We start from the raw sequence: 18,923 nt of genomic DNA, 5'->3' as shown, positions 1-18,923 counted from the left end.
CTTACGGGGGGGGGACACTGCACCTACTGCACTGCGACCCCTGTGCTGGGGGAGCAGAGAGAAGAAGGGGAGGGAATGGAAGGAAGAAGGAAAAGGAGAGGAGGGAAGAAGGGAAGGGAAGGGAAGGAGAGAACAAAAGGAAGAAAAGAGGGAATGACAGTGGGAAGGAGGGGGGGAACGAAAGAGCGGGAGGAGGAGGAGGAGGAGGAGGAGGAAGCTCCGAGCCCCGCCCCGCTGCCCGCACTGCGCCGGGCGGCGCTGCCCGCAGGTGGGGGCGGCGTTCCGCGCGTCCTGCCCCGCGTGGGTGCGCGGCGGTGGAGCCGCGGGCTGTGCGGAACATGAAGGTGAAGGTGATCTCGGTGCTGGAGGACAACTACATGTACCTGGTGATCGAGGAGAGCACCCGGGATGCGGTCGCGGTGGACGCCGCCGTCCCCAAACGGGTGAGAGGCGCCGGGGCTGCGCGCTGTGCCGGCGGTATCGCTTCTGCTTGCGCGTTCCTCGCTCTCGCTCGGCCGTTTCCTTCCTCTCGGGGCTTTGCGGGCTGGAGGCGGCGGGCAGGGCTGCGGGGACGGCGGCCGTAAAGTGCCATCGGCCATAAAGAGCCATCGGCCATAAAGTGCCCCCGCCCCGCGGAGCGGCCCCTCCCGCCCCGCCCCGAGCGCTGGGGCGCAGCGCCTTCCTCCGTCCCGGCCGCACTGAGGTTTTTCTCTCGCTGACCCCGCTGCTCTCTGCGTGCCGAGGGGCGGACCCGGCTCTGCGCTGTCACCTCCTCCCTTCACGCCCCGCTTTTGTCCCTTTCAGCTGTTGGAGATCGTCCGGAAGGAGGATGTTGTTCTCCGCGCCATCCTCAGCACGCATCACCACTGGTAAGCGCCGACGCTGGGAGGGCGCGGGCAGAGCCCCGTTGTGGGGGGTACCCGGTGCCCATTGCCCCTCTGCCACCATAGGGACCACGCGCGGGGCAACGAGGAGCTGGTCAGGCTGTGCCCGGGGCTGCGGGTGTACGGTGCGGATGAGCGCATCGGGGCCCTAACGCACCGCGTGGCCCCCGACGAGGAGCTGACGGTGTGTGGGGCGCTGGGGAGGGGGAGGGAGGCGGTTGTGAGCCCATCCCGTGCCCAGCGCTCATCTCCATCCCCGCAGTTCGGGGCCATCCGTGTGCGGTGCCTCTTCACCCCGTGCCACACTTCGGGCCACGTGTGCTACTTCATGTGGGAGGATGGGTCCCCGGATGCACCGGCGCTGTTCTCAGGTAACTCTTGACAGGCACCCGCCGATCCCAAGGGTGAACCCTTTGTACCCCCGGCTTTGGGGACAACAGCTCACCCTATCCCTGCAGGTGACACGCTGTTTGTGGGAGGCTGCGGGCGGTTCCTGGAGGGGACAGCGGAGCAGATGTATGCCAACTTCACCCAGGTGCTGGGAAATCTGCCCAAAGAGACGGTGAGTGCCCCTCCTCTCCCCCTTCCCCCCCCCCCCCAAAAAAAAACTCAGCCTCAGCTTAGAGAGGCCCCAAAATAATGATGGAGACATGTGGGGCACGGTGGGGTTGGGAGCACTTATAACACTGGGTGCTCTATGCTGCCCTTGCAGAAGGTGTTCTGTGGCCACGAATGCACCGTCCGGAACCTGAAGTTTGCCCTGAAAGTGGAACCAGAGAACGAAGCGGTGAAGAAGAAGCTCGCGTGGGCCAGAGTAAGCAGTTGTGCCCTGTGGGATGGTGGGGGGCTGCCGGGTGCCGGCAGGGTTTGGACACCTCTGGTCCCTCACAGCAGCGGGATGATGAGGATATGCCCACGGTGCCCTCCACGCTGCAGGAGGAGTTCCTCTATAACCCCTTCCTCAGGGTCACGTAAGTAGCATCGGTGCAGCGGGCATGCTTGTGGGTTGGCCCTGAACTGAGTGGGATGGGATGGAGCAGCTCTGTCCCCATGCTGTTGCTTTTGCCCCCATTCTTGCATCCCCTCCTTCTCCCAGTGGCTTTTCAAATGGGAAACCAAACCCAGATGGAAGGAAGGGTAACCCAGTATCCTTCCAGTGTCTCTCACTCCTGGGGCTGAGCCCTGTCCCCATCTGTCTGTCACACCCTAGTCCCAGTGCAGCCATTGCCCCTGCAGGGAGGAGGCTGTGCAGAAGTTCACAGGCAGGAAGGAGCCTGTGGAAGTGCTGCGGGCTCTACGCACCGAGAAGGACAACTTCAAGAAGCCCAAGGAGCGGCCCCATCCCCAGGCCATGCTTGCCTTTGACTGGGGGCTCTTCGCCCCTTTCCTGGAGAAGAAGTGAGGCTGCACCACCCCACCACGCAGGGGCCCATGGAGCAGAGGCACCAGCTGGGCTCTGCTGCCCAAAACCCACAGTGCAGCACGAAGCTCTGCACACAGATGGCCCCGCTCGGGTGTCCCTGAGCCCTCGGCTGGGACAGGGCAGGGACCCAGGAACTGCACCACTCTGTGTCCATTACATTTCTTTTTCTCAAGGTAGAACATAGGAAAGCTATTGTATGAAGCATTGACATTGCTGTGTCTCTGGGATGGCAGCATGGGATTCCCACGCCCTGCAGCTTGCAGCCTGCGGCACGTGCAAAATCAGTGCTGTTGTGCAAAACCAATATCATATTTTTTAATTTTTTTTTCTTTTTTCATTTCAAGTCTGAGAACAGCATGAAGTTTTTTGCTGGGGCGTTGCATCACAAAACATAGCAATGCCTTTTTCTTTTTTGAGGGCAGAAAGGGTGTGCTGGTGGCTCTGTGCTTGGCTGCGTCAACCCCGTGTGGTGGTGTGGGCAGGATGCTGCTGGGCAGCCCATCGTTCTGCCTTTATCTTTACCTCAGTTGTGCACAGTGCTGTGATGCACGGAGCGGTGTTGCTGAGCTTAGGCCCAGCTTGTGCAGCTGAAATGCAAACAGTGGAGAAAATAGAGGAGATGAGCCCCGAATAATACACTGTACGATGTCTTTTTGACTGCTGGTACAAAGCCGCTGACACTGGATTAGAAACAACTTCAGAACCTCTCATGCATGGACTGTGAATAGCATCGTAGCACCGAACCTGGTTTGTGGCATTCCTTCCCTTGCTAGAAACTTGATTGAGGTTTTCTTTTTTGCTTTTTGGTTTTTTTTTTAATGTTACGTTGGTAAAATTTACTCTTCCCTCCAGGAGGGGGAGAATCAGCCCTGCTGCACGAGTTGCCTCAGTGCTGTCGTTTCAGAGATGCTCTAAGGGTGCAGCTGCAGGTGATGCCAACAGTGTCATTGGGCACTGCCTGGGTACTTTGCTGTGAGCAGCACTGGGATGCCTGGGAGGGATCCTGGCCCAGCACTGGGCTTGCTCATGTTGGCAGCGGCTGTGTGCAGCTCAGAGGTGAAATCTTAGCTATTCTTGATGCCATGGTGAGAACGAATACCTGGGGGAGCTGCATGGGGTGCTCTGGTGGAGAGTCCTCTGACAGCTTCAGTACTGTGCATTCAGTAACCTGGTCACTGGAGAAGGCAAAATGTGGATCCTTGGTTGTTTAACCTGCAGCTCATTCAGCTGTACTTAATTGTGCACTTCTGGATGTGCATGTTCTCAGTAGAAACAGAACGTGTTTCTTTTGCACCGATGTATAAAGTTTATGGATTCAGCACTTCAGCTTATTAGCTTAATTTGCATTGGCACTGGCATCTCTCTCTTGCTGTAGATAACAATGTTATGGTTTAGCATAACAGCCTTACAGAACTACACATGGAAAAGGGCATTCAGCACAACCACTGCTTGCAAAATGAGTGGGGAAAGGAAGGGGGAGCAAGGGAGATTTTTGCCTTATGAACACTGTGAATCTACTGATTGATCAGCAACACCTGAAGTATGTAAAGCCTTTAATTAAAACCATTACAATTGTCTTTTACATTGTTGGCTCATTTTTAATGAAGACTGGAGGGGATGCAGGGAAGGGCTGCCAGAGAAGCTGTTAAATGAGGCAGGTTAAGGTCTGACAACTTTGCTTCTTGACAGCCCTAAGCACAAGGTCTGCAGGAACAGTGAGGGTTATCTCTGAAGAGGGCCTGGCCAAGGTTTTAGTCTGGGCTACGTGCAGTAACCAGCTCCATTTTTGTTCTGAAAGAGCAAAGCAAAGTGGCTGCTTTGCGTTCAGTTTTCATCCATTTTACTTCCTGCAGTCGTTCTTCCCCACATAGCAGTAACTGGGAAAAGGAGAAATATTAAGTGAGAATGTGATTTTTAAGCTGTACTCACTTGCAGCTGCAGCAGGCACAAGGTGGTTCCACATCTGCCAGCATCCCTTCACCCTGAATTCATAAGGTGTAGCTGCAAACCTCCCACTGCCACCTTCCTATGCACACTGCCACTTTGTGAAACCTGACATTCAGATTCAGTAGACAAAAACAGTTACTCATTCACTTTTTCATAAATAGTTCAGGAAATATCCATATGTAGAAATGCAGACAGTGAGACAAGCAAACATAATCTCATAGTGAATTATTTGCATCCACGTCACCTGGCAAGGCATTACAACACACAGCATTAAACCAGGTGTATTTTTGCTAGCCACTTGGATTGTTCTGGTAATTACCTGCAGTAATGCTTACATCCTTCAGTCTTCTGTTAACCTTTATAAATTGACACCTTCCAGACACACCAAAGACTATCAAAAACTGGCCAGCCATTCTCACTTGATAGGATGTAAAAATGGTTTTCTCTGATTCTAAGGATATTATTAATCAGTAACTGACTCAGAGCCAGGGTAGATGTAGATGGCTTTTTGTTTTTTTAAGCATTCTTTCAAGTCACATTTCAGCAGGCCATACAGCAGCCCTGGAGATGCTGCTGCTCTCACAACTGCAGGCTGCTGGGGCTCACACTCTGACAGTGCAAAGATGCTGCAGCTGTGCTTCAAGGGCATCCAGTCAGGGGCAGTGACACAGAAACACAGAGCCCAAGGCCTCATTAGATCATTTGTAACTAAAGGAGAATGTCCAAACTAAGTCCTTCAGTTCCTTAAATCCATCAGTTCTGGTAGGAATAGGATTGCAAAGGGTGCAGATTTAATCCAAAAATACATTAGTGCTTCTTTTAACAAATTGTAATCACTGTTTAGTTTTTATTCATATCACTTCAGTCGTCATAAAGCTTGAGGAATTAACACTGCCTGCCTGTATGCACATTACCTTCTCCTCCCTGACCGAGAGTGAGAAATTGCAATTCCCCAGTGATGGCACAGAAACGATGGCACAGAACTTTGGCTGTCTCTTGAGAATCATAGATACAATCAATTTAAAAGGCACTGAGTATATCTGGGCTTCACAGTCTGCTTCCAGCATCAGCCTTCACCACTTGATGTTAAATCCAGCGCTTGCTTTTTCCACGGCATGGTATTCTGTATGCAGAGCTTTCCCTGCCTTTTCAGACTCAGTGCCACCCAGCCACTGCTCATACAGGGCAGTTACAGTCCGGTTCTCCTCTGGAATTTCAGTCTTAAGAGACTCATACAGCTTCTCAACTTGCTGAAGCCAGTCCTTGCTAGGTTCACCTTCCACTTTGATCTGGCCACCTCCATTTAAACAACCTAAGTACAACGAAGTAGGAAAACATCAGAGTTTTACAAATTACTTATCAGGAAAAAAATAAAATAAATAAAAATTGAATTAACAACTGACTTTCCACCTGTGAACAGCTACAGAAATGAAAATTACAGAAATTCAAACCACTGAAAATTGTGGTTTATTCCTCAGTAAACTATCACCAGCAGGGCAGGTAGCAGCCCCAGAGGGGAGATGATTGGCTCAGTGTGACCAGTGCTAATTCAGCCCAGCTGTGACAGAAGGCTCCAGGGCATCCTGGGAAATGCCAGTGAAAGAGAAGATAAGAAGTAGGGAGGGCTGATTCTTTCTCTTTCCACAAAAAAAGAGCCCAGAATGGTAGCTAGGTGAGAACAGTCCTGCAGCCTCAACTGAAGGTAAGGCAAACGTCCTTAGAACGTGTTCTGAAGTTGTTGTTGGGCTGTAGGTGTGATATAAATGTTGGGCTACACAGTGTGTGGAAGCCTTAAGCAGTGCTTAACTCTTTGGTGCTGAGCAGCCTTCTAGGTTGGAAGTTGCATGGGGCCTCTGGAATAGAGCAGTTGTTTGCAGATAGCCAAGAGTGGCAGCTCAGCATTGCTTTAGGCTAGGTTAGAACTCAGTGTACTCTTTACTCATAGATTCAAAAAGAACCTGAAGGGGAAAAATTGAGATCTTGCAAGCAGCAGATTAGAGATGGCAAGAAAGACTTCCACCAGCAACAATCAGCATTCTCTGGAAGTGTAGCACTTGTGCAGTTTCAGAGGATGAATGTCTTGATGTACTATAGAGCTTAAAGTCAGGAGGGCTTTTTTAAAAGAGCTATTTGTAAAATTTCAACATGGAACTTAACTGTAATGACTTAAATCCTGAAGAATTGCTAGCTTCCAGTTAGGAAAACATACATGCTGCTTTGAACTCTGATGCTGTGACTATCACGTTCCAAGGGTGTTTGAAGGTTTTGCCACAGTATCAAGAATGAGAGAAGCTGTCAATGTTTCTTATATTTTAGTTATAATTTTGTGTGATTCCTACAGCTATAGGCTGTAACAGGGAAGTCTCTGTGCAGTCTCACCTGATGGGCAGGCCATGACTTCCACGTAGTGATAGGGTGACTTCCCTCGCTTCAACTTCTGCACTAAGTTTTGTATGTTTCGAAACCCGTATGCCAAGGCAAAGTGGAGCAGAACTGCTCCATCCTTCTCCAGTGTCACCTCCTGGAAGTCCTTGTTTCTGAGGAAGAAGAGAGAAAATGTCTTATCCAAATTAACTTCTATATTAAACTTCAAAGAACCCTGTGTTGAAACAAAGTTCTTTGTGAATTCTTACTCAGGAAAGCTGTCCTAATTCTTTGCCACCCAAACAAAACAGATGAAGGAATCAGCTTATAAATCCTTCTCAGACGTTTCCTGTTTGAGCACCCGCTGAACTGAGTTTGCTGAGGAACACCCGTGTTGAATAAATCCTTACAACCTAAGCAAATGAGACCTGAGCTAAGATTTCATTGTGACAGGCCACCTCAGCTGGCTTCAGTCAACTCATACGTCAGTGAGACCACTGAAGGAAGCTTTTAAATTGCAGTGGATCATGAAACTAGGGAGCACATGACCACTGAAAACTTCCAGACTCCTAACATTAGTGGAGATGCCTGTTCTTGATAAAAGTAATTTGACTTTTACTATTTTTGTATTGAGACTGTGAGGGACTGTTTTGTACGCCAGAGAATTTTGACCATTAATAATGCTTATCAAGGATACAACTCATTACAAATGCTACGTTAAGATCTGGGAAGCTAGCAGGAATTGCAGCTTTTTTGGCCTCTGTACCCAAACTTAAGTGACTTTCTGTCTTAACCATAACAGTTACAGCACAGCTCCAAAGTCCTGACATGAGATTTTTCTGTTCTGTGATATCTAGATTAGTAACAAAGCTCTTTTATCAGCCTGATTGAAGTTGAGACAACTGAGATCCCTGTGTGCTCTGTCTTCTAAATTGCTCTAAAAGTTGTCTGCAACTTGATACTGAGAAAATCCATCAGGCCAAAAGTGTGTGGGTGGTGAAGGGGCTCGGAGTCTCCAAAGGCCAGGCTGCACAGAGTGCTGGCTGATTTATGGCTCAGCAACTGTGGGAGTGAGAAGCTGATTCCCATGCCTCAAAGAAAAATGTTTAACTATGCAAAGAAAGTGAAACCCATCTGAAAGATAACAGCATAAAAAGAATTGCAATAAAAAAAAAATAGTACTTGTTGTAAAAGCTTTAAACTTCATACTTTAAAGGTTTGTACTGAATTGTATCCACTTCAATGCCAAAGAGTTCCTTGGCTGCATACTTGTATATGTGCTCCAAATAGCCACCAGAGCCACCTCCTGAGTGGCCAGTGAGTTCCTCCTCTGTGGCACTATTAAACCTGGGGAAAGGAAAGAAAGAAGTGGTTTTAGTGATCCAATGGAACAGACAGCATGAAGCCCACTGCTCCTTCAAACAAAGAGAAGTTTCATTAGCTCAGTGCCAAAATGTCTTCGGTACTGCTAATAGAAACATGATGTTGCGAGTCTTGTGAGACTTTTGATAGTGGAATTATTCATCCAGGGAATTCAAAAGCAGCAGAACAAGCCAGGCACCAGCTCCCTTTGAGCTCCAATCCTTTCCCTTTCTCCTGGGAACAGACTATTTATGGTTTCAGGCTCTGTGGGTTTAACCCTATGCTGTCTAATGTTCTTTGGGTCAAACTCTGTGGAAACACCCTCACTGGATCTGACCCTGCTGCCAACTTAATCTTCACACACCAAAAATATTTGGGAACATTTGAGTTAGAGGGTAATTGCCTGAAAAGTCCCAAATAAACATTTTTTGTTAGTTTACTGTTCAGTGGATCTACAAACAGCTTAGATTATGCTTAGAAATGGAAGGAGGGAAATGATGAAGCATGGGCGATATGGATCTGCGTGGCCTATGCCTCCCTTGGAAAACGCAATCAGAGGGAACTCATCAAGAGACATTTCAGCAGTCCTGAAGTCTTTTCTGCAATACCAACAAAAGCTGAGCTCGTTACTGAACCAGGTACTTATATGTGGTTGCCAGGACAGGAGAGAACACTTCTGGAAAGTTCTGGTGCTGTGCTTTCCAAGCACAGAGATGAAACCTTATTTGCTGTGGTTTCATGTGGTTAAAGTTAGACAGTGTACAGATGAACAAACCTCACAATGCCAGGGCATTTGCCCTGTACACGGTTGTCCTCAGCAGGACCCTGCCTCGAGTTCAGCACACTGTTGGTGTTGAGCAGCCATGCTCGTGTAATAACAGAGCTTACATGTTCAAGTTCTGCACAAATAATTCCATCCCACTGATTTGCCAAAACACAACCAAGTATTCAGAGGTCAAGATAGTGTTTCTTGAAAACAGCTCACCAGATGGAAGCTACAACAATAGCTTTTGTTATGAGAGAATAATAAGATGAGGGATATGCTTCTAAGTGCTCATCAGGCAGTGACACTTGCATTTTCCTACTAACAGCTGCAGAAGGAAAATCACTTGAATGCAGGCCAAATAGCTTCAAGTCAAATGGAAGATGCTGCCTCTTGCAGATAAAATCTCAGCTTTAGAAAAACTGCAGAAGGCAACACATTAGCCTGTGATGGCATTCAGAAACTATTTTTAATTTGATCTTGTTTACAGGAACTGAGCTTCATTAATGAAATGTTTCAGTGTGTCTGGCCTCACGTACTGCAACTCTCTTAAAATGAGGCTGCCAGTAAGCATCAGTGCTGGCCTGGAGCAAACAGTTATAACAGCAAAAGTCCTGGGATTTCTGGCACTTCGTCTCATTCTCGCTGCCAAATGTAATAACCTCTCAATGGGCTTTTCCACGTGCTGGAGGATAAAGCAGAACAACAGCCATTGGACTGCTTATGTCAGTGCTCCAAGTTCTGAGGAATACGTGCTGTTTATAAGCAGTCAATTTACTGAGTAAGTTAAAGCTAGCAAAAGGTTACAGAGGCACTTTATCACCATGAGCATGAGGTACTGCCCTCACAATGTACTCCTAAGAAGTTAGCCAGAGATTTTTATCAAGTAATTAGACATTTTGTTCTATCTTATAACTGACACTTCCATAATGTTATTTCCTAACTGAGTCCAAACACTTCAGAATGTTTTTATAATCTCCTTGATTTTCTGCCTGCAGTGTAACAATAAAGCAGGTAGAACAAAATGCTTATCTATGTGGGCAACTGCTGAAGTTGACTTTTTGGGACACAGCCATGCAGACCTTTATTACAGTGGAGGATGATTTTTAGATGTGAAAGGAATTTGTGCATAAACCGTTTTAGAAAAAGACAATACTGGAGGAATTAATAAACTCAGAATGCATACATACATCTGTGCTAGTAGAACACCTTACATGCCATACACAAAAGCAGAGAAGTGACCAATGTTTAAAACAATGAAAGCAGAACTATGAAACAGGCCTCATGTAAGGACGCTTCTGCTTATAGTTCTGGGAACATACACGTGTTAATCAGGCATCTCCTCAGCAAAGGCTGCCAGTTGCACTCAGCTGGGACTGAGAAAAAAATTAAACCCTATTTAGAAATAGACCACAGTGTCACATCTGCAAAGGGATACAGCTGTCAGTAGACCACTGTCATGTCCTATGTGTGTGCTATCTGCTGCATATCTGGGCTATCAAAATCCCTTCTGAAAACTCTTGAGCAGTAGATTTGAACCACATTGTCAGTAACTGTTAATACTGTATAAAGGTTGCTACATATGTAGCCTTTCTCTTTGTATGATAATAAAGTGCTACAAAGACATTTCTTAGAAAGAGAATGCTTTGGTTTAGTGATCAGTGTGGAACCACTACTGAATGTCAATTCAGAGGGCTAAAATCTGATTTCAATATTTCTACAGTCTCTCAGATCCTCGCAGTCATCACTTAACCAGATGTTAACTTTCAGTTAATGCAACTGAAGTCTCATCTGGTTTGCACATGTTCAAGTTCTCATGTTTTCACATGATGAGATGTGACCTGAATATTTTGCTTCAATACCAGAATCTTTACAGTAGCTCAGATAATGAAGGAATATAAGCAGAGTACAGCCCTGTAAAAGCCTTTGTTACAGCACACTTGTATCACTGACCTAGACTCCTCCATTTTTCTAAGTTTGCAATTAGAATTTATGGGGGTTCTACCTGCTATATTGTAACAGTAAATGATTGTGATACAGTTTGTACTTCTCTACATAATCATTTTGCAATTATGCTCTTACAGAGCAGTTTTAGCAGTTCTGATTATTTAGAGTAAGAACTGCTAATCCTTGGACTACTAGGATCTAGCAAGTAGTTACAGGTTCATTGTATTCAGTAGATAAAGTACTTAATGCACAGCTGTAGTGATTTGAAATTATTGACACAAAAAAACCCATAAAATGCCAACATGTGCAGACTTATGCATAGTAAAATAGTAGTAGAAAGTGAATTCTGCTGATCTTGATATGGATACTGAATGGAAATGAACATGCTTGAAGGTGCAAATGAGATTTCTTACATGGTATCCAAAGGAGCAGGAGCTACATCTGAGAGAGATACTTTTTCTTGTTCCAACAACTTCAGCACTTCTCCTAAAATAGAACCACAGGTACAAAAAGCTTATTTTGGAGATAAAGAAAAATGAAATCCACAGATCAATATCTAAGCCTGCATATGAAGTCTTTACCAGGACATGACTGGCATTACTGGAGATAAATTATACAGCACTAACCATGCATTACATCCATCACTGACAAAGGATCATTAAAACCAATTCAGAAATGATGTAGGCTGCCTCTGGCTCTGCTTACCTGTGGTGATTACACAGTCCACATCACGAGTCTGGTACTCTTGGTTGAAGAAGTCTGGCCTTGAAGCCTCCAGCTTCTTGTCATAACAGGGCATTACTGTTACGTGGTATATCTTATTGGGTGGTAAGTGCTGGAGAAAGACAAAGCAGTTGCATTGGTCAATATCAAAACTGTCTAGTGGGAGGTGTTTTCCAAGTATAAATGAGAATGATGAAACTAATAGTGCCATGCTTCTGGAAATGCTACCCTTTATTACTGAACATGAAAAAAAATTATTTTTTCTCTCACAGAACCCAATTCCAGTCTGTAGAAAATGACAACCATAAGGTCTTCCATGGTCTTTTCCCCCCGCTTTTCCTAGTGCAAATGATCCAAAGTCAATCAGTGAAGAAATCCTAACTGTTCAGTTAGATGACATGTTTCTTCCACGCTACTAAGATGCAGCCCCTGCATCAGCAACTAAGAAACGATCAGAAGTTGGACAAAATCCTCATGGCCATCCAGCAAAATAAGTACAAACTGAGGAAATATGTCATTGACTCAAGGCTATTGTTTCACTATCTTGTGCCAAATATTCTTAACAGCTGCCAATTTTTTTGTAACAAGTATGCTCGTGTCAGCATTTGTTTAATGCAGCTGTTAAGCCAGTGCTCATTAATGGACAATAAATCATACAAGCATACATGGTGCTTAAGTTTGCTGCTGGACAATTCTAGGCTATAGCACTAGTCTTTAAGCACCAAATTTACACTTGGAAAGGTTCCAAAGGTTAAAGATTGAGAACAGAACTAAGTAAAACTGAAAGAGAACATGAAGTTGGGAAAGAGCAAGCAATTTTTAGACAAGACATGATCTGCACGTATGCACTGACTGAAGTTTCATTCTGGGATAATTTATTTTAACTTGTTCACCAGCCTTGAACAGCAGGAAAAAAACACACAGAAACAAGTGAGATATAAGCACAAGAATCATGAAAAATCAGATTCCTTAGACTTTCAGAATAATATACAAAGATTTTAAGTAATCCATGAAGAGTGAACTTAGTGCTGCTGTCCCAGTTCAGGTTTCTCCATAGGTATCACAGAAGTGAGAGTGATGGTGCCTTTGCTGGCAATTTGCAAGATAAAAACAAATTATCTTTGATCTTTAATGTAAACAGTACAGGAAAATGTATCAGCTTGTGTTCAATACACCTTACCTGCTGCTCTGCAAAATGGCCCTTTATCAAGGAGCCCATGATCTGCTGTGGAGACTTAGTGGTGCTGATGTAAGGAATGATGAAACTGCCATGGGTTTTCTCTGCATAGCAGATCCAACCTGAAGAGAGAATAATTGGCAAATAGTTGCAATCAATAAATATACATAAAAAGATGTATATATAAATAATAAGCACCCCTTCACTCTGCCCACAGCCCATCAACCCCAACTTCGCCACCCATTCATAACCATTTTCAGACTCTGTACAAAAGAGGTGTAACAATTCCATTTATAGAGCTCAGTAGGTATTTCTATAGACCATTACCACTATTAACACCAAGATCTCTTTGTAAAGAGTAATACTTTAAGCACATTAATCCATATGAACTTTTCTGAGTAGCTTTCTGAGTTCTTGTATGGATGTATTATTAGAATGACATCCTATTATTCCTGTAACTAATTTTGTACTGTACCTGGACAGGCAGAAGCTAGCATTGGCAAAGCCTTTTTGTCTTCAGATTGCTTTCGAAAGCGTTTTACAAACTCTTTTTGGCTCTCCAGCAGGCTGAAGTTTCTTGAGAAAGTTGTGTCAAATACATAGTGCACACCTAAGTGGTACAGCATGCATATTAAAATTCACAAAGAAGATACAAGCAGCAAGCCACACGTCCTATTTACAGCTATCAATCTGTGCTTGAGAGTGAACCGTTTTCCCCCGCACATCAGCACAGTAAGACAAGAGCAGAAGTCACAGGAGGCATGTGAATAATTTAAAGCTCCTTTCCTCCATTACTCCAAGTTTATTTTGTGACTGAAGTTGCACAAAGTTTGTATTTAATTCATATCCCCTTCGTGAGCTCATAAAAGCTGTGCCTGATGTACACCCAGCAGTCCCCTCTGTGATGGTAGGGCACAGTGCAGCACTTGCCTTGACTCTTTAAGAATGCAGTCAACTTCTTTGCTGTTTCCAGAACGCTCATTTTACATTTTGCAGCTAATGAAGCCCTGGACTGTGGTGAAACAGAAACCACCACCAACTTCTGTTCGTTGGGAGCTGCAGTCTTAAAAAAAATAAATAAATAAAATAATAATAGAAAAGAGCTGTTGAGACAGTATTAATACAGCACATGCAGTACTGCAGCATGCTAGAACTTCAGCAAATATCTCCCAGTATTACTCCCAAGTTTCTAATACAGTAACTTACTATGTTAAAAAGCTATTTCCAAACCTATGACAACTTTTTAGAAATTAGAAAAAATCTACTCTATACTGAGAGCGTATTCAGGTTTTATGTGTACAGCTGCAATGTGTGCTTCTGCAGATGCATCACACCAAAGCATTAACATCTATTAATTCTGCAGCCTACTTACCCCTGTCTCATCACCTACCTTGTTAAAAGCTAGAGTTTTGTAGAATTCTTCATGGCTCTGCTGAGTGATTAAAACACTCTCTGCTGATGTAATGCAGCCACTACAAGCTAAACAGTCGTTCAGAGTAATTTTAGCCTTTTCCAGTTTTTGTGCTCCTCCATCCTGGGAAGAAACAGATGAGACTCAGTTTTGGTCACAGTACAGAATTGAGCAGGTAGCAGTTTCTCATCTTTACTATGTTTAGTAACAAAGATATTGTCCTCTTTACCCTCCTGGCTTATCAAGAGCAGAAGTTTTTTTTATTTTTATTTTTTTAATTAAGACAAGGAGGAAGATAGGCATCTTTGAAGCTTGCATCTCTGAAGAAATTCGAAGATTTAAAGATTTCTTCACAGAAAGAAGATTCTTCAAAGAAAGAAGAATTTCCTTCTTCATGGAATTTCTTGGCATGCCTAAGCAAATATGTTGAGAAACTTTAGGAAAATTTCAGCAAGACCAATAACCTGTCATTAAATATAAAACAGTTGCTTTGGCCACAATCATTTCTGCTACCAAGTGGGCTGACATTGCTTTAGAATATTGGCATTATTCTTTCCCAGGTGCAAATATGGTCCTTCTTGCTACAGACTGCAGCTGCAATTTTAACCACAAAACCGTAAACCACAGAGATCCTAAGCCTTGAAGTACCAACCTCCAGCATGCACTGAACACTGCACAGCAGAGAGCATGCCAGCTTTGCCACCCCTACCAGATGCTGCTTGTACTACTGAATACTGCAACCATTTTGTCACAGGAATCTTGAACTTCTCTCCTTCTAAAGAGATTGTGCAACCAGATTACAAATGTATTAATATTCTAAATTGATGGTGAATGTTCTGTAATTTTGGTGTGTGCAAAACTTGCAGAGATACTGAAGGGAGAACTGTATGGCAAAGTATCAGTGTGTGATACTTTCTAATCTGTGATTCTGTGATCTTTTCTGGGAAAACAGGAAAACCCCTTCACATGACTTAGCTTACAAATTCTGTATGCTGTTTAACAAATGTTAAAAATATAATATAAAAAAATGAGAGCAAAATTTAAGAGTATCTAATTTAATCTCTTTTTTTGAGTAAGGACTCCACTGTATGAAATCATGGAATAAGAAAAGACATTGTGTCAAATAATCTAGAATAGCAAAAAAAGAATTCTCAGCTTATCTGCTCTTAGAATAAAACCCACTAGTAATCAATGTCAGTGATTCAGAGCATGTAACAAAACCAGACTGACTTACAAAACCTAATAATTAAAAAGGTAGAATTTGGAAAAAAAGATTGGTAATAAATTTTGCTGTTGTTATCAGCATTCTCACATCTTGGTCCTTCAATAGCTGTGTCCTATTTAAATACATAACAATCCATTAGCATTGTCTGGATGTTTTACACTAGTAAAGAAAAGTCAAGGATACCTGAGTGATCTGAAAATAGCTCCCATCAGCTTCGATTTTGATCTTAGCTGCTGCTTTCCCAGGCTTTTTTTCCACCTTTACAGGTTTGATACATTCCTAAAAGAGAAATAAAAGACAGAAGTTGAAGAGACGAGCGATGAAATGTGGAAGGCAGGTTTAAAATAAACCAGAATTATCAAACCCAAGCAACCATTCTAGAGTGCATGTCTATTACTCCGCTTTAAATTATGCTGGATCTACCGTCTGTACCTACGACCACCAAGGGAAAGCAGAAAGGCAGGATCTTACCCCTTTTTTACAGAATGAACACTTTGTCAGCATCACACCAAAGCCAGAGGAGACCGCGTTCCTTGTGAACAACGGAGCTGTGTTCTAAGGAGCCCTGACAGGAACAGAGGCTCGCCTGCAAAGCCATCCCCCCTCGCATCTGACAGACGAGCCCGCATCCCTCACTGCACGTTGTAACGGATGGAGGCGTGGCCACTGCAGCACTGCTAATGAAGTTCCGTGCCGTGTCGGAAGGACTCTGACACCTCGGAAGGGCTGCTTGCAGATTTCTGTACCGTTCTATGATCGAGTCCCAAGGGCGCTGCAGCCTTTTGTGCCATTTTTATTGGTTATGCACGGCTCCTCGTCCTATTTCCACAGCTACGCCTCGCTTTGTCTCCCAGCAGCACCCTTGCCCTGCCAGTATCTTTGAGCAGATTAGGGCGAGCCCCGCGGTTCTCCGGGCGTTGGTTTGCCCCCCGAGCACCCACCTGTGAGGGTCCGATGTAGTCGTCCAGGTCCGTCAGCTGCAGCACCCCGCTGAAGGGAGACGCCATCGTCGCCTCGCCGCCGTCAAGCGCGGCAGCCGGCGGGAGGGCAGAGAGCTGCGACGCTGTCGTAAAAGCCACACTGCCGTCAAGCGAGGCGCGCTGTCGTGAAATGTGCTAGGGAGCGCGCGTGCGTGGAGTCGTGCAGGTTCAGCGTTGGAGATGAGCTCGGTGCTTCGAAGGACGGAGTTTTGTTTCCAGGAGTGGATAAAGTGGTGTAATGATTGCTTAAGGCTGCTGATAGGGCCGTGGTGTTGCTTGGATGGGGTATCCTGAGCCCACAAAGCTCTGACTTGGCCATGCAAATTCTGGCATGTTGCTTCATAGCCTGTATTTCTCCTCCTGGAAATCCACTATGCAAGCGAAACGCCTGCAGGTGGCTCTGTGTGCTGTTTTGAACATGACGTCCAGCCAGGTTTATTGATAGTCTTGCTTGGTATATCCTTTTCATCAGACACACGTGTGGCACAAAGGGGTTAAAGCTTCCCTAGCCTGCTTTACAAAGCGCTGCCTGCTAGGCAGTTCGTAGTGACATTACTACGAACTGAAACGAATTCCCTGCTGGTGATAGCAAGGTGCTGGTGTGGGGAGAAAGTGCTTCAAAAGGGTGTTTAAAGCTGGGCGTTATGGTCAGTCACATAACAGATTGAGGTAGGCTTTCAGTTTGTGAGCTGGATCTCTGACTCTCCTGAGGCAGGCTCTCTCTTTATTCCTCCTCTCTTAGGAATGCACGTAACATCACCATCTATAGGTGGCTGTGTATGCACCCATGCATGTCTCCCTATATACAAAGCAGGGGGGGAGGTCAGACGGCTGTGTTACATCGCAAGGTGTCAGCCTTACTGTAAGGGGAAGCAACTGAAATCACATAAAGATTTTTAGCAAGTAGCTGACTCATACAGGAGACCATTTTCTTGAAGCTATAGAGTACAGAGCTGCTTTGTACTTGAGAGTAAGGAGTGCCTGACAATTATAGCTATTTTTTGCTGCGCTTGAGTGCATAATAGAGATGTCCAAGTGCTGACAGTACTTCAGGGCAGGATGGAGCAGAAGCATTGCTGGATACCCACAGCACCTCACCCTTTCATACCTGGTGCTGTAGAAAGTGCGTGCTTTGGGAGGTCCTGTTCACAGAAAGACAAAGGAATTGAGAACGTGGCACAGCAGCTGATGCAAGTAGCACTGTTCTCGGAGTGCTGGATGCCAAATGCTTTTAATAGTGTGAGTTTCATGGTACAGCCAGAACTAATGGCCAAAGACCCAGTATTGTAACAGCCTGGTTCTTTCTAAGCAGTCTTTCAAGGCTGGGCTGGGCTTCCAGGAGCATGTGTGAGCTCTGAGCCTCACTGCTGAACTCTGCTTTTCCAACGTCAGTTACCTTAAAGCTGGTCATGTTTCTTAAACCTGGCTGCTGATGTGTCAGGAGGACTTTTGTACACAGCTAAACAGGGCTAGGGCACTGCTAAACACTTCTGTTCCAGTGCTGCCAGTCATGATACCAACATGAACAGAAACCTTGCCAAGAAAGAGGAAAAACAGATTTCGCAGTATTTCTTTTTCAGTTTTATTAAGCTTATAATTCAGGAGGTTTGACTGTTAGATATATGTGGTTTTTGTCTTTGTGCAACTTAAAAATGATTGTAGAGAAGAGAAGGAGGTAGAAAACAAGCAGTATCTCATGTAAAGTTCTGGCAAGGTGTGATGTGATGGTTGAGTTTTACTTCTAGCTGCTAGTAATATTTGGTGCTCTTTGGCCTCTTTATCCCTCTTAATCATCTCCTCTGCCTTTTTATTTGTCTCTGTGGTACTTCTTTTAATAGTGTGCAGTGGGAGTACTGAGTGTCCAGAGCAGGGTTTGCTGTGGAGTTACTGCAGGAGGAGACAAATCAGGACTGGGTTTTTTTCCTGGGGTGGCCAAGGAATGGGCTGTCTGAAGGTAGGCAGGTCTCTGAGACCTTTGGCTTACTTGTCTTCTCCTTTGCAATTCAGAAGTACCCTTGAGTGAAGACCTGTTAGTGCATGAAGGTGAGCATTGATGGTCTTGCGTGAGCTGTCAGAAACAAACCTTCAGTGTCAGGTTCTTGTTGACCCCTCTGGAATTTGTAGGTGTGGGCACAGTACCATCTCAAAGCCAATAATGTTTATTTTCATATGTTCCCTGCTTGTAACCGAATGCTTAAGCAAGCAGAAGTGAGACAAGTTGTGCGTTGAACCAAGTACTGCCTTATTTATAAAAACAATTTCTCCAGGTGACATTTAACAACTAGGTACGCAATTCTGCAGTCACAGAGCTGGATGTGACCTGCTAACGCATTCTTTTGAAGATCTGCACCAGGATAAGATCAGCCCTGTCAATTTGAAGCTACATTTGCACTGATAGTATGCCTGAGAGTATTGTTCACTTGCTTTCTGAACCAGTGGCCACTTTTACTGCTACAAAAAATCCACAGAGACCATAAACCGTGTGATGATTAACCTAGGAGCAATCTCTCATGTTTTTGGGAACTGAAAATGAAGTTTTAAGGAGCCAACCGAAATTTCTCTGGTTTTCTTCAAAGATGTGTCCTTTTCATACCCCCGCCTGTATCTCAGCCTGTAACCATTCAACCTCCTTGCTCATCATGGCAAACCACATGTAAAAAGGGTATAAGATGAGGATGCTGGAGGACAGCTTTTGGATCTCCCTCTCTGCTGCCCTG

General features: G+C 45.0%; 2 protein-coding genes across 6 annotated transcripts; one reads left to right on the top strand and one right to left on the bottom strand.

Annotated features, from left to right (window-relative positions):
- The first annotated feature begins 200 nt into the window (after positions 1 to 200).
- LOC109370172 (hydroxyacylglutathione hydrolase like) lies at positions 201 to 3,889 on the top strand. 2 transcript variants are annotated; one of them, XM_085237154.1, is made up of 8 exons: positions 201 to 443; positions 805 to 869; positions 951 to 1,068; positions 1,147 to 1,255; positions 1,343 to 1,446; positions 1,597 to 1,698; positions 1,776 to 1,855; positions 2,095 to 3,889. In XM_085237154.1, the coding sequence occupies exons 1-8, from the start codon at positions 339 to 341 to the stop codon at positions 2,489 to 2,491; spliced, it is 1,080 nt and encodes a 359-aa protein (XP_085093280.1). In that variant the 5' UTR covers positions 201 to 338; the 3' UTR covers positions 2,492 to 3,889. The 2 variants fall into 2 exon arrangements, with proteins under 2 accessions (XP_085093280.1, XP_085093281.1); XM_085237155.1 differs by having other exon boundaries at positions 205 to 443; positions 2,121 to 2,433.
- Positions 3,844 to 16,310, bottom strand: CIAO3 (cytosolic iron-sulfur assembly component 3). Of its 4 annotated transcripts, none has more exons than XR_014886721.1 (12): positions 16,168 to 16,310; positions 15,410 to 15,505; positions 13,981 to 14,124; positions 13,521 to 13,653; positions 13,066 to 13,200; positions 12,594 to 12,712; positions 11,396 to 11,525; positions 11,104 to 11,176; positions 7,828 to 7,965; positions 6,634 to 6,791; positions 4,574 to 5,566; positions 3,844 to 4,184 (listed from the first exon to the last, which is right to left on the bottom strand). XR_014886721.1 is itself a non-coding variant. In XM_003210639.5 (11 exons), the coding sequence occupies exons 1-11, from the start codon at positions 16,231 to 16,233 to the stop codon at positions 5,328 to 5,330; spliced, it is 1,431 nt and encodes a 476-aa protein (XP_003210687.3). In that variant the 5' UTR covers positions 16,234 to 16,310; the 3' UTR covers positions 3,844 to 5,327. The 4 variants fall into 4 exon arrangements, 2 of the variants coding, with proteins under 2 accessions (XP_003210687.3, XP_085093279.1); XR_014886722.1 differs by having other exon boundaries at positions 5,169 to 5,566; XM_003210639.5 differs by having other exon boundaries at positions 3,844 to 5,566.
- Between the last annotated feature and the right edge of the window lie 2,613 nt (positions 16,311 to 18,923).

This window comes from Meleagris gallopavo, chromosome 16, assembly GCF_905368555.1.
Source record: "Meleagris gallopavo chromosome 16, MGAL_WU_HG_1.1, whole genome shotgun sequence".
NCBI lineage: Eukaryota > Metazoa > Chordata > Aves > Galliformes > Phasianidae > Meleagris > Meleagris gallopavo.
Note: the sequence above shows the minus strand (reverse complement) of the source record. Positions and strands in the feature narration are given on the sequence as shown.

Bases quoted from the DNA above. Each gene is read 5' to 3' on its own strand.
- LOC109370172 (XM_085237154.1), top strand. From the start codon at position 339: ATGAAGGTGAAGGTGATCTCGGTGCTGGAGGACAACTACATGTACCTG. The intron at 870-950 runs GTAAGCGCCGAC...CTGCCACCATAG, and splicing joins CTCAGCACGCATCACCACTG to GGACCACGCGCGGGGCAACG. The intron at 1,699-1,775 runs GTAAGCAGTTGT...GGTCCCTCACAG, and splicing joins AGAAGCTCGCGTGGGCCAGA to CAGCGGGATGATGAGGATAT.
- CIAO3 (XM_003210639.5), bottom strand. From the start codon at position 16,233: ATGGCGTCTCCCTTCAGCGGGGTGCTGCAGCTGACGGACCTGGACGAC. The intron at 12,713-13,065 runs GTACAGTACAAA...TTCTCTCTTCAG, and splicing joins GCTAGCTTCTGCCTGTCCAG to GTTGGATCTGCTATGCAGAG. The intron at 5,567-6,633 runs GTGAGACTGCAC...CGTTGTACTTAG, and splicing joins AGTCATGGCCTGCCCATCAG to GTTGTTTAAATGGAGGTGGC.